The 26,978-nt window shown below is 41.4% G+C and overlaps 1 protein-coding gene across 1 annotated transcript in view; it reads left to right on the forward strand.

Moving 5' to 3' along the window:
* Nucleotides 1–17,855, forward strand: part of LOC140915637 (organic cation/carnitine transporter 2) — a 45,502-nt gene extending 27,647 nt beyond the window's left edge. The window contains exons 5-10 of the mRNA XM_073355644.2: nt 1,816–1,942; nt 6,070–6,170; nt 8,745–8,959; nt 10,387–10,569; nt 11,316–11,451; nt 12,427–17,855. Coding sequence (XP_073211745.1) covers nt 1,816–1,942; nt 6,070–6,170; nt 8,745–8,959; nt 10,387–10,569; nt 11,316–11,451; nt 12,427–12,514 — 850 coding nt within the window. The 3' untranslated portion in view covers nt 12,515–17,855. The remainder of the gene's footprint in view (nt 1–1,815; nt 1,943–6,069; nt 6,171–8,744; nt 8,960–10,386; nt 10,570–11,315; nt 11,452–12,426) is intronic.
* The last annotated feature ends 9,123 nt before the right edge of the window (nt 17,856–26,978 follow it).

The raw sequence follows: 26,978 nt of genomic DNA on the forward strand, positions 1-26,978 counted from the left end.
CTCTAAGGTGCCACAAGTACTCCTTTTCTTTTTGCGAATACAGACTAACACGGCTGTTACTCTGAAACCTTTCAGGATTCTAACTCTTACCTTCCTGTCTGTATGCGTTGGTGTGTGCTTTTCCCCTTGTGACTCCAGGTTTAACTTGTTTGTCTTTCTTTGCATTTTGTTGTTTGGTTGGGATATTTTACAGATACATTGTTTATGTTTGTCCATGAATGGAGTATACTAAAGTAAATATCGACTTATCAGTTTTAAATCTGTGTATAGTATCATCAGTCAAATAGCTACGTAAAAGGACTTACAGTCCAGATACACCCCCAGCCCTGACCCCTAAACCCCCCCTACACACACTCCAGCCCTCTGCCCTGACTCCTGCACCCCCCTACACACACCCCAGCCCTGACTCCAGCACCCCCCCACACCCTATGCCCTGACTCCTGCACCCTTCTCACACACCTCCAGCCCCCTGCCCTGACTCCTGCACCCCCCCCCCCTTGCCAAACCATGGGCCAAGACTAAATAAAAATGCTATCTGTGTGCAGTCTGTGCAGCTGCAGTTTATGGGACACTGTCAGATCAAATTTTACCCAACATTTGGTTTTATTTTTAAAAAAAATTACTAGAAATGCTTCCATCAAATTGAACAAACAATTCAATACAAACAAGCTTTACGGAATAAATTGTCATTCTCCTCTGCAGCGTTTGCAGCCTGAACAATGCAGCACTGTGCTAGTTTGTGAGAACCGAATATCGAAGTTGACCATGCTGGGTGAAATGCGGTTTGTAGCAGGAACAAAATTAGAACTTTAAAATGTTAACTTTTAATAAACGTAATTATTTGTACCATAGGAAGGGAAATATTTTTCTCAGGACTATTCTGTCATCACTGCTGCTGTCAGGCAAACAAGGAATAAACAAAAAGTCATGTTAGTTCAAGGTCCATTAGAAATAATCAGTCAGATCCTAACCCCTGGCTTCCACCGCCTTTGCACTAGGTGGGCTGATCAGGGGAGGAGAGTAGAAAGGTGGTGTAGAGCTACTTCCTACTCCAAACCTGCTCCAGAATCCTGTGCCTTGCTTTTTGAAAGGCCAGGTCTCGCCTAGCATTTTGGACACAAGGGAATGATTTGCTCCTTTTCCCATTGAAGTCCATGGACTTTATTGAGAGTAGGATCAGGCTAAGAAAGGCAGAACTAGAGACCACTGGTAGCTGGGAGATGAGTTGGGATTGAGGTCTGTGGAACTTTTATTCAGAAAAAGTAGCATTTGGGCATCTATATGATTTCAGAATTTTCCTCCACTGAATACTGTTTTTATGGAATACGATAATCCTTAATAGTCCACAAGGTGGAGCTACTTCTCTTCCTACATAGTAGAAAGTACAATACATAATTGAGTCGACTTTCTCTTGTGAAGGCAGCTTGTGTATAGGTGTCTCATCCCATACTGATATCTACAGTTGTTAACTTATATGTATCACTGTCCAAATGTTACCCACCTACAGCACAATGTCATGCGCACAGTTTCACACTGCCTTCGTTTCTTTTGATAAAACATTTTCTTCCTGTACTTCGCAAGTTTGATTTGTAGCTTAACTTTTTAGTCCCTTTTAAGTCCATGAACAAATTTCAATCTGTTTTTCACAGTATATGCTCATCTGCTTTGCATAAATGTGTGTTGTGTTTTTGTTTTTAATCACTGCAAGGTACAGCACATTTTAAACTATTTATGCCTGTGGCGATAGGTATGTGTGTCTTTGCAGCCGTGGTCAGTGTGGAAATGCAGACGTTGTTGTTCTGAAACTTGTTGCAGGGTCATTCCAGAATCTCCCCGGTGGCTGATCTCTCAAGGAAGGTTACAAGAGGCAGAAATCATCATCCGAAAGGCTGCAAAAACAAATGGTATTACAGCCCCAGATGTAATATTTAATCCTATGGAGGTAAACTTTCATGTGTATTAAAACTGTCTACCTGATCCTCCCTATAACGTCCTAGGCACTTTCCAAACAGATGTTCACCCCATATCCTTCCTCTTCGTAAATCTTCTGAACCTCCTGTGACTTCCATTCCAGGACCACTCCAGCCAGAAAGAAAACACATCTCTGTGTTCTGCATTGTACCTGTTTGTGCCTTTTTGATTGTAGTCTCTGTAGGGCAGGCTCTTTAATTTGCTTCACAGTTTACTTGTTACTCTGTGGCTTGTACATACCCTGCACTAAGTAGACTATCTGAAATGCTGTCTTATCCTCTGTAATGCAGTAAATCTTCTCCCCCTCATGAGAATGGACTCTGCTTCTTTATATGAGACAGCTGACACATGCCTGTGAATTCTCACTTCTCAGAGTGCTGGAGCCTGGCCATATGGTGGGGAGATTCCTGAGATATCATATAAGATGGACTTCGCTTTCAAATTTCCTCCAGCCATTGATTTTTGAATGTAAAGATGGTTGTCCCAGATACAGATGTAAAGGCCCCCTCCAATGGTGAAACAGAATAAGAGAGCAGATAGCAAACAGGCAAAAACCTGGCCTTAAACTAAAGGGATGAATGAAAACCCATGGATCCCTACATGCTATTTAGGACCATTCCTAGAGAAAGAGAGCCCTACTCAAATTATTTGAGGACTTCCCCTCAAAACTAAAGTCTAACTATTTGTTTTAGTATTATACAGCTCTTATGTGGTCAGGGCTCTATCTTCCCTGAATAGGACCAAACCCAAAAGTCTGCCAATGTCACTGGGGGCTGGTGCTGAATGTTAAAGGGAGAGACTGTAACTCCTCAGATTGTAAGCACTTCATTGCAGGGATTGGGTCTACCTCTGTGCTTGTATAGTGTCCAGTCCAGCACAGTCCTGATCCTGGTCAGGACCTCTGGGTATTACTGTAATATAAATATATCCAAGCTCAGCATTACTCTCAAAACCCTTTAGGGCGGAGTCGTCATTATGCACTGCTTTCCTCTTTCTTCTTCCCTCAGCCCCACCAATATTCTCCCCCCACTCCTGGAAGTTTTCTTTCTGTCTGAGCTGGGCTAAAACAATGTAGGATTTGAGGTGGGAAAAATGTGTTAATATCCAAACTTGTCTCACTTTTGGAGGTCCCACGAGCCCATTTGGGTGCCACTGATTCTGGAGGATGAGGGACTCCTGGACTCTGTTCGGTTAAGGAGCAGTAGGGTTTCAGATTAGAGAGTTACATTCAAAGCATCATTTCTATCTCCTAGCAAATGACCGGCCTTCTCAGCCACTCCCATACCTTCCTTCTGGGACCTGCCCCATTGAGGATTTCATTGTCTGTGTATCCAGCTACTAATGGGCAGAGCCTCTTCTCACAGATAGCAACTGTTAGAACTTACACTATGTTCCTGTTTTTAAGTTTCCTGTTTGTTGATTTCTTGGCAGCTAATGGTGACACAACTGTATAGTTCTTAATAAAGATCATATGATTTACAAGAAAGGGTGGAGAGCTGCACTGCTGCAAGCAGTTGACACGTGACATATATGTCTTTAGGGGGCAGCACATTTTCAGGAAAACAAAAGCTCTAGTTCTTAATGCTACTAAAAATGTCAGGCTTTTTTTAACGGACTATGATTTATAAAAACAACAAAAGGACCCTGCGAGGTGATGAGCTCCACAGCTTGGGCTGCAGCCGAAGCCCAAATGTCTCCACCACAATTAAACAGCCTCTTAGCCCGAACCCCATGAGCCTGAGTCAGCTGTGACGGGCCAGCTGCAGGTGTCTGATTGCTATGTAGACGTACCCTCAGAAATAGTGTACATTCACCCACAGTAGCTTTATCAGCCTTATTGAAAAGCTGCACTCACACTAGATCAGATACAATTTACAGCACATTGGTGAGGGTTTTTTGGTGTTGAGGGGTGAAGTTTAGGGCTGTTGTTCAGATTAGTAATTCTTATTCATGCAAGTAGTTTCTTTGATTTCAGTGGGACACATTCTGTGTACAAGGATTCCTCACATTGGAGGCAGTTCTGCCACTATTTTTCATGTAGAAAGTACTTTACTCCACTATTTTTCCCGTTGAAGTCAATGAAACTTCTTTCGCAGTAAGGTAATATTCTGCGAGTAAGGGTGGCAGATTCAGGCCCAGTAAGATTGCAGGATTAGGCACTATGTAACTTTTGACAGTTTATTAGGGTCAGAAGCTCCAATGCAGTTGGCTTATAGGGACTTGATTTGGTATTAAGTATTTTATACATTCTTACATTGAGAACTAGGGAATGCGGTGTGTGTAGCTACTGTTACAACAGCCTCAAAGATAACACATTCCTTCCATTCTCTGCATGTGCAAACCTCACATTTATTTACATGCATTTCTATGCTTCAGCTGCAATTTAATCTCAGAATGACCTAGCTGAAAAGGATGTGGACAAACCAGGCATTTCCTCTATCTCCAGGAACCAGCTTGTTGTAAAAACAAGAAATGTAGAACTGAGGCTGATCAGGAAATTGGTGTGGTGTATCACAATATAGGGTTGATCAGATGATAAAACCAGTGGTTGGATTGTCCAACATACCTCTTGAGTGTTGATTTGTACGGATTAAAGTAGTGAATGTTGTACCCCTAAAGTAACCTAATGCTCTAGGAGAAAATGCTTCTAAACAAAAACTTCTGAAATTTACAGTAGCAGAGTATGCTATAACATCATCTGTCTAGTGCAAGTTAAAACTAGTGTTTGAAAGGTACTGTTGAAGTGCCAAATATTGTTTAGTATTATTACTAACATGGTTAGGGGGTTCAAAGAACCAACATAAATTCTATCTTTAGAATTTGCTGTCCTCGGCCATTTTGAATTTAACTTGAGAGGAGAAAGGAACCTCCTACACAATTGTTTTTGCTTGCCTTCACTCAGTGTTAATCTCCACATATAGCAGTTTATGGAATGAAGCTAACGTGCAAAAAGCTCTTCTTATTGCAGTTGTAGAAATGGAAGTTTTCACCTTAACATAAATTGCCAGGGTGGATAACTATCATGATTAAAAATTCAATCAGATTGTTTCTGTGTTGATAGTTCTTTACTTCTCATTTCATAGTCGTGAATTGCTAAAGTGGATACTTGAACTTATTCCCTTATTTGGTTTCCTAAAAAAAAGACCAGTCCAGCATTATTGTTACTTTGAGAACCACACAAACTCGGACATGAAATTGTGAAGTAAATACCTTGTGCTATATTTCCAACCAACACCATCTTCTGATGTATCAAACGCCCGCAAGTCAAGGATGCTGAAATGCTTCGACCAGGCTATTAAGCTCCATCAGGGTTTGCAGTTTGAAGTCAGTGGGACTTATGCTCCTAAGTCACTTACATGCTTTGGAAAATCCTTCCCTTAGATATTTAAATATAGGTTTAGGAGTCTAAAGTTAGTCAGAAAAAATTAGTTCACAAATAACTTTTCTTTGTTAACACTGAAGCAATTTTGTTTTGAAGTGACAAAATTTGTAGCCAATAAAAGTAGTTTTGAGTAGAAATAGAATTTTACCCTCTGATACTGCAAACACTTGTGCAGATGTTTAACTGTAGTCACGTGAGAAATTCCATTGAAATCAAGGGACCATTAATGTAACTAAAGTTACATACCTGCTTAAGTGTTTGCAGGATCAGAGCCTTAACTTTCAATATTTTGACTCTTGCTAATAGCAGTTTTGTTAAGAGACCCTACCAGTAATGACATTTTAAGAAAGCATTTTATAAATTAATTATAAATTTTAATTTAAAGTTGTAATAGCACAAATTTTCAAATTAGTTTTACAAAGCCTGAACAAGATTTAAATCAATGATTTTTTAAAAATCCTATGATTTAAATAAAGGGATTTAAATCATGTAAAAGACTACCACTTCTCTTAGTAGTTTGTTCCAATGGTTAATTATCCTCACTGTTAAAAATTTGTGCCTTTATTTATAATCACCCTGATTTAAATTTCTCTGCCTGTAAGGTGTCCTAAAGCCTCTCAAGATGTTTACTGCAGTCCATATTGCTCATTCAGAATAAACGTTTTGCAATACAGAATTGGCTGTATTGACAATGTGTCCATGTATTTTTCCCCTAGCTACAGGAAATGACTTCCCAGAAGCAGCAGAGGCACACCATTTTGGACCTAGTGAGGACCCAAAATATCCGATTTGTCACTATTTTGTCAGTGATTCTTTGGTAAGCAAAAGTATGCTCCTAGAACGCACGAATACAAAGGCCGCTGAATGATAAGCACCTGCTGTTAGAAACTGCTGTGAAAAAAAAAAAATTAAGAAAAAAGGAGGCACAGACAAAGTTATTAGCATAAAGTTCAAAGGCCAGTAAACTTCTTGCTAATGCTACAAGATTCAGATTAAACAGGTTGGTTTTTCATTTAAGGTTTACAAGAAGTGTCTTTTTTCAGTAACTAATAAAAAAAGACTTGTGAGAAGAGCAAATATTGACCAGTGTCGAATATTGACCTGTGTGTTCTCACTGCTCTTGAACTTCTTGCAGGGATGTCTGCTGCCATTGTAAAAAGTGCATGGCCCACTCTGCCCTCCAACTTCACTTCCAGCAGCCACCATAGAGTATCTCTTAATAACTTGGAAAAACTAGCTGGCATCTCCTGCCCTATAAATAATGTGTTCTGTATGTTTCGGGTATTAGTACTAGGAATAGTATAGTATAGGGTAGCTGCAAATAAAGGGGTGCATAACCCACCACACATCTCAAACTATATGAGATGAGTCTGTTGCCTCTGAACAAGTGAGAGCCCCCTAATCAAATCCCTTTGCCAGGCTCTAGGAGGTAGGGTGGAAGTCTGAGGCCTGGTCATCACATAGTGTGTAAATCCCCCTACAAGAATGTTCTTTGAGCATCCATATCTGAGCATTAAGCTTTTCCAACATGACAGCCTAATGCAAACTGCATTGGCAGAGGGTGGCCGGTCTAGATTTGATGATGCCTTGAGCTCAGTAATAATTTTTGAAAGCACAGATTCGAATATATGGCAGAACAGCTGGGAATTCAGGATTCAAAGGGATAATTTGTGATAAGAACCATTCTTCTATCTCATTAAATTCTGCCAAACAATTATTGTTTGTAAATCATAGCTTAGGTTGCCAGGTCACACCAGAAAATCTGCATGGCTGTAGTGACTTAAATATTTCCTTCATCATGAGGCTTTTCCTGGTACCTTACAGATGGCACGTTTACATCTCCACAGGTGCACTGATAGCTTCTTATTTTGTTTTAAGCAATTGAACCATGAGCATTTTTTTGCTGTGCACGAACCCAGCAAGAAACAGATTGTCTTTTGGATCGCAAACTCGTTGGTTATTTATTACGTGTGCAGTTAGCATTATAGGGCTTGACCTCCTTGAGGCTCTAGGCCAGGGATCGGCAACCTTTGGCACACGGCCAATCAGGGAAATCTGCTGGCGGGCCGGGACGGTTTGTTTCAGCCGATCGCAGCTCCCACTGGCTGCGGTTCGCTGTTCCAGGCCAGTAGGGGCTGCGGGAAGTGGCTTGGGCCAAGGGATGTGTTAGCTGCTGCTTCCCATTGCCCCCATTGGCCTGCAATGGCGAACTGCGCCCAGTGGGAGCTGTGATTGGCCGAACCTGCAGACAGTGCAGATAAACAAACCGTCCCGGCCCGCCAGCGGATTTTCCTGATGGGCCGCGCTCCAAAGGTTGCCAATCCCTGCTCTAGGTCTCGATAAATAATAATGATAAAGGTGAGAGCTCTGTGCCTACGTGATTCATTCAGAGATTTCCCAGTACAATAGCTGTGACCTCCTCATTTCTTTAATGGATGTCTCTTGTTGGTGAAATGTAACCTTCCCTGGTCAATGTGTCTCAAGATATTCTAGTTCCCTAGTTCTTTACATGCTCTCTTGTTGCAGAGCCGCAGTGAAGTCCCAGTTTTCTTTTTCGGAGTACAGTTCTCTCAGCACAGAGCTCCCTCTCCCATTCCTTGTCTCTAGCTAATAATATCTACTGTAGGCCTCATTTTAATTTTGGAAACAGATTGAGTTCAGTTGTCTAGATTGTTACCTTTCATACTAAGACTGCTATTATTTATTAGTAGTAGTATGATTATTGTAATCACTCTATATGGGTGCACTGCTGCCCTTTACTTGGTGCAATTGGAAATGTTCAGCTGTATGTTAGAAACTCTCTGCCAGCAACAATCAGAAGTTCTTCAGACAATGTAGCAGGGATCCAGTCTAAAAGTGACAAATGCATGAATCATTTTTGCTAGATCTGTATTGGAGAGAAATTGACATGGGCATCTCGTCAGTCGAAGGTAGCGGAAGCCATGTGTGGCCACTGTTGCTACAGGGGCAATAGTGAGGGTCCAGTAGATTGTGCTTACATGGACTCATGCATCAGCAGGGCTAACAAACGTCTCTGGAATCATCTAGTCAGATTGGATTCATTTTTAAACTCAATGGGAGTTTTTTGTTTTTGTTTTTGTTTTAAAGTTGCTTTAAATTCAGGAAAAAATGGAAAGATCAATTCAGTATCTAGAAGGCCTTGTCTGAGTCTGTTACACCACTGTGTACAGCAATAAATCTACCTGATACTAGCTTCAAAGCTAAGAAAGCCTGGTAGGCACTGACATTCCCTACATAGACAAATCAATTTTAATATTTTGCAGAGTAATTATGTGAGAGGCACTTGGCAGTCTGTGACCGTAGGAGGCTGAGGGAGAGCAGGAACAAGTCTGTCTGTCTGTCTGATTCTTTCCTATTTTGTGCCTTTCAGGATGATAATCTCTGTAGGCTATTTTGGCCTCTCACTTGACACTCCTAACCTGCATGGTGATGCCTATGTAAACTGCTTCCTCTCAGCGGTTATCGAAATTCCAGCCTATATTATTGCCTGGCTGCTTCTCCGAAATCTCCCCCGACGGTATTCGATGGCTGCTGCATTATTCTTGGGAGGCTGCGTCCTTCTCTTCATTCAGCTGATCCCTCCATGTATGAACTTTTTAGCTGATATCAACCAGATTTTTTTAATGGGTAAATTCCAGTGCCTAGCACTGGACAGCTATGTGAAGTATTGTGGAGGAGAAGAATCTTTCTCCAGAGCTGTAGACCAAAAGCAGATTCTCCTTACCCATCCTTGCCCTTTCCCTCCACATCTGCTTGCTGCTGCACAGGGAGCTCATGTGACACAAGGGGTATGTCTACACTAGAGCTGCAAGTGTAGTTTCCAGCTCGGGTAGACTTACCTGGGCTAGCTCTGATCGAGCTAGCATGCTAAAAATAGAAGCACAGCTGTGGTAGCACAAGCAATGGGGCAGCCTAGAGGGATGGTATGATCATGTCTGAAACCCTAGGTACATACTCGAGGTAACTAGCTCCTCCTCCCACCCATGTTGCCATGGTTCCTCTTCTACTTTTAGCACACTAGCTCAATCAGAGCTAGCACAGGTATGTCTTCCTGGGGTGGAAATTACACCTTCAACTCTAATGTAGACATACCCAGTGTCAGACACATTCCTAAGCCTTTTCTTTCTCTAAAGTAAAGATAGTTTGTTCTCTATGGTCTGTTAAGATTCAGACTCTAGTCTGGTTTTGCCCTAATTTACACCCTGGTGTCCCAATAAATTCGTGGTGTGGGACAAGGTTTAGACCAAATGGAGTAGTCAATTGGGTGGCATGGATGGTACCAGGACCTGGCATAATCCTGCAGAACTTGTCTCCAGAAGAACCAATTGTCAATAATGTTTTTCCTACTTCGGTCTCATTAAGAACTTGAATTTCGGGAGAGCTATTATGTAGCCTTTGTGATAAATAACAATACTAAAAGTAAGCAAGTGTAGATACTTTTTTTAAAAAAGTGAATGTTTGCTAATTAAAAAATATTTGAAGGAAGGTATCTCATACTTAGAATCTGACCATTAAGTAGCCTTCTGCTAGGTACACTAGAGATTATCATACTGATCTGTTGATGGCTTTGACCATGTGCTTAGGGCTTGGTGTATAAGCATGTTATTGCAAATCAAAGAATAAATAAATGAAAGGGAGAACTGTCTTGCTTATTCTCCAAGAGTGACAGTGGGTTATATTATTTGCTACTCCTGATCTTTAAATCACCTGTACATTGGTATGTGTTTTATTACACAGCTAATCCTACTAGCTAGGGTGAACCAGGATCTTAGAAATACATTGCCAATGTGTTTCTCCTTAAGCTGTCTCTCTGTTCTCAAACTTTATAGGTGACAGGACTGGATGACCTTAGGAGGAAGATTGTTTTATTAAGAGTCTTTATGTTAAAATGAATCAACCAAAAAACCCCAACACTGGAATTAAGTTGACAAGAAGCAAAAAATAAAAATGGGGTTAATAGATGCAGTGACTTGTTACAGTTTATTGATGTTCTGATTGGATCTCCCTTTCAGACCTTCATGTCCTGTCCATTATCTTGGTGATGCTGGGTAAATTTGGGATCACATCTTCCTTTTCAATGGTTTATGTTTACACTGCTGAGCTGTACCCAACAGTCGTGAGGAATATGGGAGTTGGAGCTAGTTCCATGGCCTCCAGATTGGGAAGCATCCTCTCACCTTATTTTGTTTACCTCGGTAAGATACCAGCTATTGTGTCTCCTGCTAGTATTGAAAACAAAATCGAACAAATGCAAGGGTAGGCTGATTTCTGTAACTGTGAACCAGTGCTTCAGTTAACCCGTGTTATGTCTGTATAGTCATGCTCTCGTCTTGCCTTGTAAAGTCCAGGCTTTGCCCTATATTTGTCACAGATTAGTCAACAAATATCCTATAACAGAATCACAGCTGCTTCTACTCTTCTCAGTGAGTAACCTTAGCTCACAGAAGGCATTTAGAAATTCTAACATTGCTCAATACTTTGTGGTTTGGAAACACAGAACTCAAAGAAATTATACCCATATAATAGGATCTGTATTTCGCCATTAGTTTCCTAAAGAACATTTGGCCTCAAAAAATCACTGAACAATGATCCTGACAGAGTATCTGTGTTTTAGAGTATCTCTTTGTTAGGCTTCTGAGGTGACATCTTATCAGGATGAATGGGGCAGTTCACTCTTCTCTCTTAGCTTTTTTTTTTTTTCAGGCTGTCTGGAGACTCAGGGAAATGCCACTATGAACGAATTTTTACCATGTGAAACTTATCTTTGCAACCACGGGGACTAGTGACTTAACTTATTTTATAAAGTTTATATCTTGCAGCACAATGGTGCTACAATTTAGACAGCTGTATGTTTGCGTTATACACAGGACTCAAATATTAACCACTAGTTCATCATGGTGGTGATGTAAACCTGATATCAGCATGTCCTATGTTCTTTTAGGTGGCTATGACAGATTCCTACCTTACATCCTTATGGGAAGCCTGACTGTGCTGACGGGAGTCCTTACTCTGTTTCTCCCAGAAAGTTATGGCATGCCTCTCCCAGACACTATAGAGCAGATGCTGCTGGTTAAAGGGTAAGTGTTACCTTCTAATCTTCTCTCTCAAGAAAATTCTACCATCTCTGAGAAAAATATCTACATAAAATACAGTTCCCTCTTAGCTCTTTGGTCCCCAGCGGTCCTTTAGGGATGGTAAGCTAAAAAAAATTAAGATCTCAAATCAGCAATAGAATTGGCCAAATTGAATTCCACTGAGTTACAGCAGAGATGACTACCAGCAATATGCTGTGCCTACCATACATCATGCTGCTTGAAAGTTGTTCAGAAATTGGAGGGAGTTCTTAGAAGAACAAAAAGGAGTTGTAAGGATTAATGTACGAGAGACAACTGAACAAGCAAATTAAATGGAGCATGGGTAGGCATGTATAGTTTGTCTTTGATGGGTTTGCACAGGAGACATTAAAGGAAGAAGTTGGCCCTACTAATGGAATTTAATTGTGATTCTGTTGATGATTCATGAGCCTGAATAGAATCCAAGTCATTCTTTCAGAGTTGTGTGGCTCTGGGCGGCTCTGTGTGCATGAGTACACAGTGCCCACAGAAAATAAACGTGAAAAATGAGCTATTTTATGTAATCTTTTTAAGAGTATAACCACATTTAAGATATTTAACATAAACATCCTTAACATGTAGCAAACATGGTAAAAATGTTGAATTGTTGTTTCATAGTATGAAAGTTCATCATCCAAATAATTTCTCCTGATACGAGTATGGGTAGAAAGTCCCCTGGGTATCAGTTGGAGGTGTTCAGCACTTTCAAATCCCATGGAATTGCAAGGTCATTGAGAGTTTTCAGCACTTCATTTTCTGATTTAGGAAGATGCTTAAGCATGTGAGTCATCCCACTGACGTCAGTGGGCTTTTAAAGTAAAGCACATGCTTAGGTACTTTGCCAAATCAAGGCCCATATGGACAAACTTACATTTAGGATTTTGGAGGGTACTGTTTTAATTAGAAATTGCACTATTCATTGTTTTTCCTTGTTTACAGACTCAAGTACAGACATACATCTAATAGCACAAGGGTTTCAAAGGACGAAGAAGAAAGCCCAGTGATTCTTAAAAGCACAGCTTTTTGATGACACTACACTGTATACTTCACGATGGACCGAAAAGTAAACTGACTTTTCTTTTAATTTTCCTTCCAGAAAGGGCTAGTAGCAACACTTTGTGTCCTGTAATTATAAACTTATTTATTAAATGAAACACTGTTTTCAATACGTTCTTTTTATATGAAAGTAGATACTGTATATCCCTTCATGAGATCTCCATCCACAGTTGTTTAATGTGTCAAAAACACAGAACTCTGTTGGATAAACACAGTTTATAATTTTAAGAATGACTGACACACTTGCTGTAGATCTCAATATCTGAAAGGTGCTTGTTACTGAGTGCTGATGGAGTGACTTCAGGCCTTAAGGAGCTTAAGATAACTCATGTTAACAAGAGTTAAAAATTGCCAGCTCTTTCCAAATTGTAAGAAAAAGTTGCCAGTGACACTGGATTTCTCGACATGCACAAACACACACATCTGCTCCCAGGCAGGGAGCTTGTTATAAAGTAACAAAGGTGGTGAAAATACCTGGCTTGGCAATTTTACATAAATCATACACAGGTGGCTTTGCACATGATTAATTCCTGAACAACTTCAGGGATGAAAAAAGAAAAACTTTGACAAATGAATTTGAAAATTTGACTTTATTTTAGCTGGAAATGTATTGAGAAGATTTTCTTGCACAAATCATTTGCAATATTGAAGCTTTGCTAGCAAAGTGATTCTGATTGTTTCAAATATCGTTTTAATATGACACAGGGTGAAGTTGTTTACATCTGATATTGGGGTGTGTCCTATTCCAGGTGCTTATTTATTTTTAAAACTATAAATAGGTTTCATCTGTGTTTCTTGTATCCTTTTAGGATACAGTATCCAAGCTAATCCTTCTAAGTCTTCTGTACAGTTTGATTGGGGGCAGTATGTCTATTTTCAAAACTTTCTATTTCCTCTTTTGTTCTTTTTTTGTCAGTTTCCTCACAATATGGAGGGCTAAATTCCACTCTCAGGCGTACCCTGTGCACCTACGTAGAATTGAATATGAGAGGGTTACATGGGTATAATTAAGATCAATATTTAGCCTCAAGTCCTGGCCATAAGCTCAACTAAGAGCCAAGAATGTCATTTTACATGTTCTGTTTTCTCACAAATATCATGAAATCGGTGAAATTTTTTTTAAAGAGCAAAACAAAGAAATCGTGTTGAAAATCTGCCAAGAGCCAATTCCTTTGATTACAGAAGCTGCCTTGGTAGCATTTGTGTTTCTTTCAGGAAAACTTCTGTTTCGTTCTCATTTGGACAATGCTGAAAGCACATTTCTTCACCCTGGGACAGGTTTAAGAAATGAATTTCATAAAGCATTCTGTGGTACTTTTTAATTTTTTTGGAGCGGTTTAATAAATAGAGTCTTACCTTTCAGTAATCAAAGCTGTTAGAGGCTTTTCTTTCTGGAAAAGCAGCTCTTTACAAACGTTTAACATTTTACGACAGTGTTAAATTTAGCAGCAGCTAATTATCTTGATAGCCAGGGTGCCTTATTCTCTCCCTCCAGACCATGCTGTAGCAACAGGTTTGGTACAGTGCTTCCTGCCTTATAGAAGTATGTTTTAGACCCTTCCTCTCTTCCTCGCCCTTACTGTGTGCATGCACGTTGCATGTGCTGTGTGTGCGTGAGCTGACCCTGATCTGATTCTGTAGTTCTGCCTGCCCACACCTAAAGGTGTGAGATTGTATGTACCTTATCCCTATCCATTAAATCTCTTATCAGATGTGCCATTGATATGTCTTTAATCATCGGATGGAAGTAACTAGAAGTTGGCAAGTGTTACTGTATTTTGGGGTATAGAACTGACAAATTATGCTGTGTAAAAGGGAACTGCAAGTAACATGCAGGGCCCCTATTAACTTTTAAAGGGAGATTTGTTGTTTCATGCTCCACCCTTCTACATTTCCTTGCCCTGTTAGGGCCATTATGAGATCTGGAGTGAGATTTGCAAAATTGACTCAGGTCAACACCATACTCTACACTGGTCTCAAATCATACACCACTGCCTTATAAAATCCACTTGGCAGGGACTTGTCACTCTGTCAAGTCAAATCGGCGACTCTTTTGAGTTTGCTTTCGTTAACTCTGGTTACAGTGTTTTGGCTATATTTGCATTTTCCCCTCCTAAGAATTGCACTTTGCAACATTCCTACCAGAAGGGCACAAACAGTCTCTTAGAGCATATGTCTACACTTCGCACTGGGGTGTAATGCCCAACTCTGGGAGACATGCCTGCGTTAGCAGGCAATAGGCTAGCCTGCTAAAAATAGAGGGTAGCTGCAGCAGTGCCTGTGGCAGAAGGGGCTAATGGCACCAAACACATGGAATTACACCTCGAGGTCAAGTGCAGACATACCGACTTTGTGTCCTATGCATGAGAATCTGTTCAAAAATATAACTTAAAAGTCCACATGCTGTAAGACTTCAACAGATGCCTAATCTAAAACTGGAATTAACTCTTGGCCAAGGTCTGAATTTCCCTTAACACCCTTAACGTTTAGCTGTTACTTTCCTCCGCTGATTTATTCCATTATGTCACTTGACAATGAGATTTTCTTTCTTGAATTTTTAAATGTTCCAGTGTTTACTGAGCAATCTTAAGGACAATGGTTGAGCCAGCTGAACGGGGAATTTCTCAGTTGTGATGCAAGGCGGATATACCATGGCAATAACGAACAATTCTGATATCACAGCCTGTATTTTAATGCATATTAGTCTTCTAAAAATGGAAAATATAACACAAAATATCCTCTGTGCTTCTGCAGAGTGTATGGGTATTAATATATTAATCTGATTCCCATTTGACAGTTTACCCCATGCACTGTTTTCACAACTGGTTTTGTTAACGGGTGGCACTACCCACCTGGGTTATTTTTCTGTATGACTGAGTGGATTCTCTGATTTTGAAAAGAATGCACTAATTTTAGTAAAATAAAAACCAGCTCAGAATCTAACTGAAATATTCCTCCTGTGTTCTTTTGGGGAGGTATGTTAATAAGATCAATGTGCAGGTGAAGAGAGTCACAGATAAAATCTAGACTAGAGGAACACGATTCAGGTCATCACTTTCAAACAGTGACATCAGTAATGGCAATAGAGGGTAAGGTCTGGAGGTGTTTAGCACAGTTATAGATACTTGTAGAACATTTTGGTGGCACCATATTATATCTAAACTTTGGCAGAGTTACTCTGAGTGCTACATGTTCAGACCTTTGTAGCGTCAGGACATAAACTCAGTAATAGTCTTTAAAGATTCTGTTGGCCTGTCACTTCTTTTTCGTGTTTTGTAGGTTGGGGTGGCATTGGGGCCTTCTGATCTGAACACATTTTTTCAAACTCAGGTTTTTGGAAATGCTCCATTCTTTCTAAAAAAGCCAACACGTAAATTTAATCGAAGCCTTCCTCCTTCCATGAATCACCTTCCAAACTAGAAAGACCACTATGAAAGTAACATTAGAACAGGGTCCTTTAGCACCAGGTAGAGTTCCAAGGTGAGGTCATCAAGGTGTTTTGTGTAATTCCATCTGCTATTATGTAAAGGCTTTTTAAATTTTTACAAGTACATTAGTTAAAAGCAGATATACTGTACAGAACATAAATATGTGGCTATAAAGAAGGCTTTAACTGTGCTTCAATTAATAACTGAGGGCCCTGTTCTGTCACCCTTACCTTAGTCTGTGAGTAGTCCTATTGTTTTCCAAGGATTAAGGTACTACTCATTGGAAGGGTGGCAGAATCTACCCCTGAATGAGGGGTTGTGCTAAGATGGTAAATTCACTGTAATATTTACACCAGGGCAGCATGCAAAATGGATTCAGGCTGTCTTCAATCTATAAAAGCTGGAAAATTCAGAATGGCTCATGCATTCTTTTCCTCATCCGCTAGGAATCACTGCCTGTATGTACATAAGATTCCTTGCTGATAGAGAACCCCCATCATCGCTATGAGAGACATGGCGTAGTGGTCATGAGCACAGGGCTAGGATCCAGGAATGCCCAAGTTCTAATTCCAGCTCTGAGACTGACTCCCTTCATTGTTTTGGACAAGTCACTTTGGCCTTGGTACCTCAGTTTCCCAGTATCTCCAGTAAAATGAAGATACCACCTCTCAAGGGGGTTGGAATTAATGAATGTTTGTGAAGAGTTATGTAAATGCTCAGGATGATTCTCTGCCATTTCTGAGCACTAGTTAGAATGTTTGGCTTTACTTCTGAATCTGGCTGGTTATTGTTCTGTAGCATCTGCTGCCAGCTGATCTCAGAGCACTTGTGATGTGAGCTTCACCAGTGCTGGTACATCTCTCTCTCCGCCCCCCCCTTCACACCCCTAAATTACAGATTGGGAAAGAGAGGCACAAAGAGGAGGTGGCCAGGGCCCCACAGAAAGTCTGTTACAGAGCCAGGTTTAGAACCTGGGTTTTCTAGTCCCCAATCCTGTGCTTTCAGCCACAAACTCCTTCCTCGGTGCTATGTAAAACTGCACTTTCGAGAGGGCTTCCTTTTGAGTGTAGGGCACATTTAAAATTTACAGGTTTCAGAGTAACAGCCGTGTTAGTCTGTATTCGCAAAAAGAAAAGGAGTACTTGTGGCACCTTAGAGACTAACCAATTTATTTGAGCATGAGCTTTCGTGAGCTACAGCTCTCATGCTCAAATAAATTGGTTAGTCTCTAAGGTGCCACAAGTACTCCTTTTCTTTTTTTTTAAATTTACATTATTCTCCCAAGTGCATGGTGAGATGATCTTCTGTCGCTAGATTTTCATTTGTTCAGAGCATCCATAATAATACCACTGCCATGGTGCAGATGTCTTGGAACCTGCTTGCCATGGGTGCGGTAGACGCCTGGCTTGACACAACAGCTGTGCTCTTTATGTCCTGGTTCCAAGTGGCTCATCCATTATTATAAATTGCTCTTTGAGGCCCTAAGCCTGCAAGCACTTAAGCCCGTGAGTAGCTCCACTCACTGGAGTACTCCTATTGAACTCAGTGAGACTGCTCCTGTGAACAAAGTTGTCTGTGTTACGATTTGTAGGATTGGGCCCTAAACTTGTACAACTGGAAATTATTTGATCACAACGTGAAATCAGCTTAGATAGCATAGTGCCTTGCTTGCAAATGCATCTTGGGGCACTTTATTGTACCACTTATGCCCTGAGCCTTGTGTATATAGAAAGCCAAATATTTTCAAAATCAAAGAGTGGTTTCTTCTGTGAATGTAAATACTCTTTAAATATAATAAGGTTGATTTAAAATAGTTGATTCTTAAAGCATTTTCCTGTAAAAATTGTGATAAGATTATTTGTAATATTCTGAATAAAATCATTCTAAAGAGAATTCCAAATACGAAGTGTTGTCCTGGTGTTCTTTTATGCCTTCATGGTTTTTTACTTTATTCATTAACCAGATGAAATATGGACCGTCCAGTGCCGCCTCCTCCCTTTTTCAAACCTTCCAGGCCTTATCATGCTTCATCTCACATGGTATAGTGCCCTTTCTCGTGGATTTCAAGTCAAGTTTGCTCTAAGCAAATGTCACAAGTAGGTCTTCACCAAGGGGAGCATTGTCAGTTTCCACTGCCAAATGAGTGCAGGCTTGCAAAGAGGTGACTGGGATGCAAAGGAATTATGTAACCCGTGCCTGCTTGGTGGGTCCTCTGTCCTCCTCTAGTGGCACCTTAGACCATCTAGAGACTGAGTAGTTCGCTACAGCCTTAGCTAAGAGCCATGTGGCTTTTAGCTCATGCAATTGAGGCTCATACACTAAGCTTCAGAGGTCTCAAATTTGATCGCTCGCACCCACCCGCCAACAACTGGGGTCTGTCAGTGTTACAAGAGCAAGAAACTGAACTTTGCCAGGTAAATTCTGTACCAGCCGTTCCTCCACAGATGCTAATTAACCGAGGGTATGTCTACGCTTCGAGCCTGGGATATAATTCCCAAGTCAAGGAGACCTACCCATGCTAGCTGTGATGGAGCCTAGTATGCTCAAAATAAAGTAGTCGGGGTGGTGCGAGCAGTGGGAGGGGCTTGTCACTCCAAGTACATGCCTTGTGTCTCAGAAAGGCATGTCCTCCAGGCAGCTAGCCCTTTGTGCCACCAGGGCTGCACTCTGTTTGTAGCATGCTAGGTTGATCTTCTCATGCTGCAAATTATACCCGAGCTTAAAATGCAGACAAACCCTAAAAGAGGAAGGAATTTTCTTAAGCTAGAGCAGGGGTGGCCAACCTATGGCTCTGGAGCCACATGCAGCTCTTCAGAAGTTAATATGCGGCTCCTTGGATAGGCACCGACTCCGGGGCTGGAATTACAGAGGCCAACTTTCCAATGTGCCGGTGGGGTGCTCACTGCTCAACCCCTGACTCTGCCACAGGCCCTGCCTCCACTTCAGCCCTTCCAGCCCTCTCCCCTGAACCTGCCATGCCCTCACTTCTTCCCCCCACCCCAAGCCTCCTGCACGCCACAAAATGGCTGATCAGGAGGAGGGAGGGGAAGGTGCTGGTCGGCGGGGCTGCTGGTGCGTGGGAGGCGCTGGGAGTGGGGGGATGATGGGGGGCTGCTGACATATAACTGTGTCTCTTTGGCAATGTACATGGGTAAATTCTGGCTCCTTCTCAGGCTCAGGTTGGCCACCCTTGAGCTAGAGCATCCGGTCAGGTATGTATACTCTCCACCAACAGATGGCAGCATTTGCTCAGCTCACTGTGTCTATAACAGCAGTTGTTGCTATCTAACTCATCCATTCAGACATTCTAATTATAGCACCCAATAAATCATTAAGAACTTTTCTCAAGGTTCCCATATGCGAGTGTACACGAGTGCATCTGTTGGCCTCATTTCCAGAGGTTCTGAGCAGCCAGAAATCCCATTTAAGTCAATGAGAGGGGCAAGTGGTCAGCACCTTTTGAGAATCAGACCATGTAACTCTATAGTAGGACATAAATGACTCTTTAGAATTGATAAATCTGTATCTCGCATCACCTGTCTCTCTTGCTTTTCTTTCTCTCCTGCACATACCCTTCCCAACCGCCTTTATTTCCCATTCCCACTGCTAGGTTCCTGAACGGATGCTTCCCCATTAGGCCTTTGCTATTGTCATTTCCAGCAAGAGCATCAGTAATTCTAATTTGCTTACAAACTCCACAGATCTCCTGGAAATCTAGCACTGAGATGCACTATACAAAGTCTTTCTGAACTACTGCCATAGCGTATGGCAGTAGTTCTCAACCAGGGGTATGCAGAGGTCTTCCAGGGGGTACATCAACTCATCTAAATATTTGCCTAGTTTTACAACAGGCTACATAAAAAGCATAAGTGAAGTCAGTACAGACTAAAATTTCATACAGATAATGACTTGTTTATATTGCTCTACATACTATACACTGAAATGTAAGTACAATATTTATATTCCAATTGATTTATTTTATAACAATATGGCAAAAATGAGAAAGTCAGCAATTTTTCAGTAATAGTGTGCTGTGACACTTCTGTATTTCTAGATCTGAATTTGTAAGCAAGTAGTTTTTAAGTGAGGTGAAACTTGGGGGTACTCAAGACAAATCAGACTCCTGAAAGGGGTACAGTAGTCTGGAAAGGTTGAGAGCCACTGGCGTACAGGTCAAAACTAGATGGGTTGTTTCTTGCACAGCCTGAAATAGACAAGTCATGCAAGTTGTTCTACTGAATGGCCAAGATCCCCATCATTTGTCTTTCTGACTCACGCTGTATTATGTTGTACATTTCTTGAAAAGCAGAAATAATTACCAGAAGCCAGGTTAGCTTTTGTTGTTGTCTTTCATATAGTAGAGGAGACTAGGACAGCGGAGGAAACTGGGAATAGCATTGTAGGTGCTGTCACACCCCAGGGTTTGAAGTGGTTTCTATCATATACAGGGTTTACAGTTTGGTTTAATGGCTCTCAGCACCTGTAAATAGCATAGACTTTCACCTCTATCATCACTTCACATTTGGACCAGCTTGGTATATGACCAGAAGTTGCAATCTGATGGCTGTTAGGTGGCTGCTACCTGGAAAGGTGGTATCAGAGCAATTCCTAGTAGATAAATGGTGTCTTCACCTTTGAGGAAAAGAAAACCACTATCACAATTGACATCTCTGCTGGCAATCTAGTAGGAAGGCCAAAAACTGAAGAGCCATGGAAACTGAACTACCTTTCCCCAGAGAGGAAAAAGACACCAAAATTAGATTTATTCACCATTAGATTCAGTGTTTTAAAAAGATGTCAGATTTGGGTCCTTAAATATTTAAACTAGGGTTGGTTACCTGGTGTGTGTTTAGATGCTGTCCTGTTACAACATAATTACTCGCAAAAAGAAAAGGAGTACTTGTGACACTTTAGACACTAACAAATTTATTTGAGCATAAGCTTTTGTGAGCTACAGCTCACTTCATCGGATACATTCAGTGGAAAATACAGTGGGGAGATTTATATACACAGAGAACATGAAACAATGGGTGTTACCACACACACTGTAAGGAGAGTGATCACTTAAGAGGAGCTATTACCAGCAGGAGAGTGTGGGTGGGGGGGGGAAGAAAACCCTTTGTAGTGATAATCAAGGTGGGCCATTTCCAGCAGTTGACAAGAACGTCTGAGGAACAGTGTGGGGTGGGGAAATAAACATGGGGAAATAGTTTTACTTTGTGTAACAACTCAATCACTCCCGGTCTCTATTCAAGCCTGAGTTAATTGTATCCAGTTTGCAAATTAATTCCAATTCAGCAGTCTCTCGTTGGAGTCTGTTTTTGAAGTCTTTTTGTTGTAATATTGCGACTTTTAGGTCTGTAATCGAGTGACCAGAGAGATTGAAGTGTTCTCTGTCTGGTTTTTTAATGTTATAATTCTTGACTTCTGATTTGTGTCCATTTATTCTTTTACATAGAGACTGTCCAGTTTGACCAATGTACATGGCAGAGGGGCATTGCTGGTACATGATGGCATATATCACATTGGTAGATGTGCAGGTGAACGAGCCTCTGATAGTGTGGCTGATGTGATTAGGCTCTATGTTGGTGTCTCCTGATTAGATATGTGGACACAGTTGGCAACGGGCTTTGTTGCAAGGATAGGTTCCTGGGTTAGTGGTTCTGTTGTGTGGTGTGTGGTTGCTGGTGAGTATTTGCTTCAGGTTGGGGGGCTGTCTGTAGGCAAGGACTGGCCTGCCTCCCAAGATCTGTGAGAGTGATGGGTCGTCCTTCAGGATATGTTGTAAATCCTTAATAATGTGTTGGAGGGGTTTTAGTTGGGGACTGAAGGTGACAGCTAGTGGCGTTCTGTTATTTTCTTTGTTGGGCCTGTCCTGTAGTAGGTGACTTCTGGGTACTCTTCTGGCTCTGTCAATCTGTTTCTTCACTTCAGCAGGTGGGTATTGTAGTTGTAAGAATGCTTGATAGAGATCTTGTAGGTGTTTGTCTCTGTCTGAGGGGTTGGAGCAAATGCGGTTGTATCGTAGAGCTTGGCTGTAGACAATGGACCGTGTGGTATGGTCTGGATGAAAGCTGGAGGCATACAGGTGGAATAGCGGTCAGTAGGTTTTCGGTATAGGGTGGTGGTTATGGGACCATCGCTTATTAGCACCGTAGTGTTCTGGAAGTGGATCTCTTGTGTGGACTGGTCCAGGCTGAGGTTGATGGTGGGATGGAAATTGTTGAAATCATGGTGGAATTCCTCAAGGACTTCTTTTCCATGGGTCCAGATGATGAAGATGTCATCAATATAGCGCAAGTAGAGTAGGGGCATTAGGGGACGAGAGCTGAGGAAGCGTTGTTCTAAGTCAGCCACAAAAATGTTGGCATACTGTGGGGCTATGCGGGTACCCATAGCAGCACCGCTGATTTGAAGGTATACATTGTCCCCAAATGTGAAATAGTTATGGGTGAGGACAAAGTCACAAAGTTCAGCCATCAGGTTTGCCGTGACATTATCGGGGATAGTGTTCCTGACGGCTTGTAGTCCATCTTTGTATGGAATGTTGGTGTAGAGGGCTTCTACATCCATAGTGGCCAGGATGGTGTTTTCAGGAAGATCACTGATGGATTGTAGTTTCCTTAGGAAGTCAGTGGTGTCTCGAAGATAGCTGGGAGTGCTGGTAGCGTAGGGCCTGAGGAGGGAGTCTACATAGCCAGACAATCCTGTTGTCAGGGTGCCAATGCCTGAGATGATGGGGCATCCAGGATTTCCAGGTTTATGGATCTTGGGTAGCAGATAGAATACCCCAGGTCGGGGTTCCAGGGGTGTGTCTGTGCAGATTTGTTCTTGTGCTTTTTCAGGGAGTTTCTTGAGCAAATGCTGTAGTTTCTTTTGGTAACCCTCAGTGGGATCAGAGGGTAATGGCTTGTAGAAAGTGGTGTTGGAGAGCTGCCTAGCAGTCTCTTGTTCATATTCCGACCTATTCATGATGACGACAGCACCTCCTTTATCAGCCTTTTGATGATGTCAGAGTTGTTTCTGAGGCTGTGGATGGCATTGTGTTCTGCACAGCTGAGGTTATGGGGCAAGTGATGCTGCTTTTCCACAATTTCAGCCCGTGCACGTCGGTGGAAGCACTGTATGTAGAAGTCCAGTCTGTTGTTTTGACCTTCAGGAGGAGTCCACCCAGAATCCTTCTTTTTGTAGTGTTGGTAGGAAGGTCTCTGTGGGTTAGTATGTTGTTCAGAGGTGTGTTGGAAATATTCCTTGAGTCGGAGATGTCGAAAATAGGATTCTAGGTCACCACAGAACTGTATCATGTTCGTGGGGGTGGAGGGGCAGAAGAAGAGGCCCCGAGATAGGACAGATTCTTCTGCTGGGCTAAGGGTATAATTGGATAGATTAACAATATTGCTGGGTGGGTTAAGGGAACCACTGTTGTGGCCCCTTGTGGCATGTAGTAGTTTAGATAGTTTAGTGTCCTTTTTCTTTTGTAGAGAAGCAAAGTGTGTGTTGTAAATAGCTTGTCTAGTTTTTGTAAAGTCCAGCCACGAGGAAGTTTGTGTGGAAGGTTGGTTTTTTATGAGAGTATCCAGTTAATCTTTCCCTGTTTGCTGTAGAGGATGTTGATCAGGTGGTTCCGCAGTTTCTTTGAGAGCGTGTGGCACAAGCTGTCAGCATAGTCTGTGTGGTATGTAGACTGTAATGGATTTTTTACCTTCAGTCCTTTTGGTACGATGTCCATCTGTTTGCATTTGGAAAGGAAGATGATGTCTGTCTGTATCTGTACGAGTTTCTTCATAATTACTGTAGGTTTAAACTAATCTGAGTGAGTTTGGACTAAACAACCATTCATTATTTTGCCCCAAAGAGTGTGCGGTTAATGGATTTATCTTTTTGTTTTCTTTAAATCCCACAGTCTGAATTCTCTGTCTGTTTGCTAGAAAGTTCATACTTTTTTTTTCTTCTGGTTTATCACTGTTTGTGTCTCTTGACCCTACTTCTGTGATCCTACTACAGTCACACCACACTTAAGTTTTCTCCTTTCCAAAGTATGGAGTCTGCAGATAATTTTTAAACACCGTTACCATATTTACCTAAGAAATGTATTTGTTCTAGTTAAGTTTGGTAAACTCCTGTTTAAGTTTGAAGTATCATTATTACTTGTGTTACCATCAGTGGGTAGAAGCCCTAGTCATGGGCCAGGAACCCAGTGAACTAGAGCCAGAATCTCCAGTGATTTGTACCCAAATTAAATTCTGGTTAGAGTTCAGTCTGAGGCCAAATCAAGGCCCGTCATGTGGTGTTGTGAGATTTCTGCTATCTTTAAGCAAAATCTCTCAAGAATTTAGTTCATGGAAGCAACTCAGACTATGGGCTCTTTCTTCTGAAAAGGTAGAATATTAATCTAGGCCTTGTTCCATTTTCAAAAGTGACTTAGACTTTTGGAGCCTCACAGAAGTTTCATTCAGATTTTCAGAAGTCTCATTGAGACTTAGGTGTCTGGTGTCTAGTGCCTAAGTCGTTTTTGAAAATAGGCCTTAGGCTCCTAAGTCACTTAAGTGCTTTTGAAAATATTATCCTTTGTCTACTACCTTAACCAAAGACTGTCTTTCCCCCTCGCTCAGCCTGCTAATGATTGACAGTCTTTAAATAGCTCTTTGGATTTATTTTTAAAACGTTTTTCTTCTTGGATTTTATTCCGTGGTTTCAATGTTTATATCCTGACCCTGCTCTGCTCTCTGTATTTGTACTGGATACATCTGTTGGTAGGGCAACTGTATACAGCAAAATAGCAACATTTATTTTAAAAAGGGAGTCTACAGTAGTTACAAACAGCTGCTGTAGGCAAAGTGTGAGAGCTTTGGCCCAGAAGCCATGCTGTTGTAAGAGCTGCCTGAACGAGCCAAAGTTGTGACTTGTAGCATTGTGGTGTGGCCCGGAAAAAAAGAGCCATGTTTTGGGAAAGTGATGCAGTTGGTCTCAGTACATCAGTTTACCTGCTGGGAGCTGTCTTATTACTTTGAATTGTGAGTAATTCCTCAATATAAGACCAGTGAGAGGCATTCTCAAAATCCCGGTGAAGATATGACAGCCCAAGAGAGAGAGAGAGAAAACCTGCTCATCTGATTCTAAAAATGAATGTACATGTCTCCAGGGAAACCCCTTTCTTACCTCTGTGACCTCTTGTGCTAACAGTACTTACCCCGGTCACTTATATCTCTTTGCCTGCATATCTAAAAGCTAGTCGCAGTCTCAGTTTGCTAATATTGTCATTGTCTCTAATTCCTCAAGTATCTTTACTTGAGGAAACTAGGTAGATAATATGACTGATTAACAGGAAGTGCCCAGGGACACTGACTGACTGATTAATCTCTCAGACTAAATAAAATGGTTTTAAAGCACTGAGTCATTAAATGAACTCCCCTGGTAATGGCACTGTGCTGCCCGGAGCAGTGCAGGAGAAGTTAAACAAAACACTACTAAGTGTGCAGTTTGCACAGGAGAAGGCTGGGTTATTGCCTAAAGTGCCAGTTTTCTTTTTTCAGACATTCCCAACTTAAGTCAGTGACATCAGCGAGCGAGGGAGATGTTCTCTTCTCTCTGGTCCTGCAGTTTTGAACAGTTTGGTTTCTTAAGAGATCTTAATTGCTTCCATCTGGTAGTACAGAATGGTTCTTGACCCTGGGATGAACTTAATTCATTTCCTTCTGACTTACTCATTAACTGCCTTGAACCATGAACAATCTCAAGGCCCTTAACATTGTTCTCTAAGCCACCAGGATTCAGACAGTAGGTTTCCTTACTCTTACAATTGCAGCTCAGGGTAGAAAAATAAGCCCTGAGACTTATTTAGCACATGATATCTGTGCTACAAGTGTCTTCCAGGAGCACCCAGCAGGGACAAGCCCTGTGTAGATTTATTTTTATTTTTAAATTGTCTCTGTAGCATGGGGTTTGTGCCTCTTTCACAGGAAAGCTGAAAGTAATATGGGAGATTTGGCATTTATATGGCTTGGATAGGAATGAAGTCCTTTTGGCAGCACACTCAGGATCCCAGATATGTTTTACAATATTATCTAAGGGCTTCTGCATCACATCCAGTTACTATCTGAAGCTGTATGACATTGTGCAGATTTCAGCCATGTACAGAGCCTTCTGCTCTTTCTGAAAGATAGTTATTCTTCGGATGGGAACTTGTATAAATGTGTTAATCAAGTTTGCAGAAAGTTTTGTTTTAGGAAATATAATTGGATAACAAAAAGAAAAGGAGTACTTGTGGCACCTTAGAGACAAGTCCTCCTTTTCTTTTTGCGAATACAGACTAACACGGCTGTTACTCTGAAACCTGTCATAATTGGATAACGTAACTTGTGGGGTGGAACCAGAATATTCAGAGCAATCACCAATAGGTTGCAGCTCCACAGAGCTCATTCATTTCATCAGTGTTGCCAACTAGCTTTGCTTCTAACCAGGCTTCACCCCTTTGTAGGGGTCATTTTCTTGCACACTCTTTCCCCAGGGCTAGAGTGTAGAGGTGTAAACAGACCTCTCAGAGTAAGGTTATTGTGTTATAATTTGAAATACATACAAGAGTCACCCTGTCCTAAAACCACCAACCAAAATTTAGTCTGTCATGGAGGTGATGTAATATTACCTCGCAGGTGAGAGCTGGGGGAAGTGTTACACTGTGATGAAAGAACAGGAGGACTTGTGGCACCTTAGAGACTAACAAATTTATTTGAGCATAAGCTTTTGTGAGCTACAGCTCACTTCATCGGATGCATGCAGTGGAAAATACAGTGGGGAGATTTTATATACACAGAGAACATGAAACAGTGGATGTTGGTCAGCCATTTTACGAGTTCTATCAACCACAGGATCTATGATTTCCCTCCCAATGGTGTAAAATCTCCCCACTGTATTTTCCACTGCATGCATCCAATGAAGTGAGCTGTAGCTCACGAAAGCTTATGCTCAAGTAAATTGGTTAGTCTCTAAGGTGCCACAGGTAGTCCTTTT

Source organism: Lepidochelys kempii, chromosome 8 (genome assembly GCF_965140285.1).
Source record: "Lepidochelys kempii isolate rLepKem1 chromosome 8, rLepKem1.hap1, whole genome shotgun sequence".
Lineage (NCBI taxonomy): Eukaryota > Metazoa > Chordata > Testudines > Cheloniidae > Lepidochelys > Lepidochelys kempii.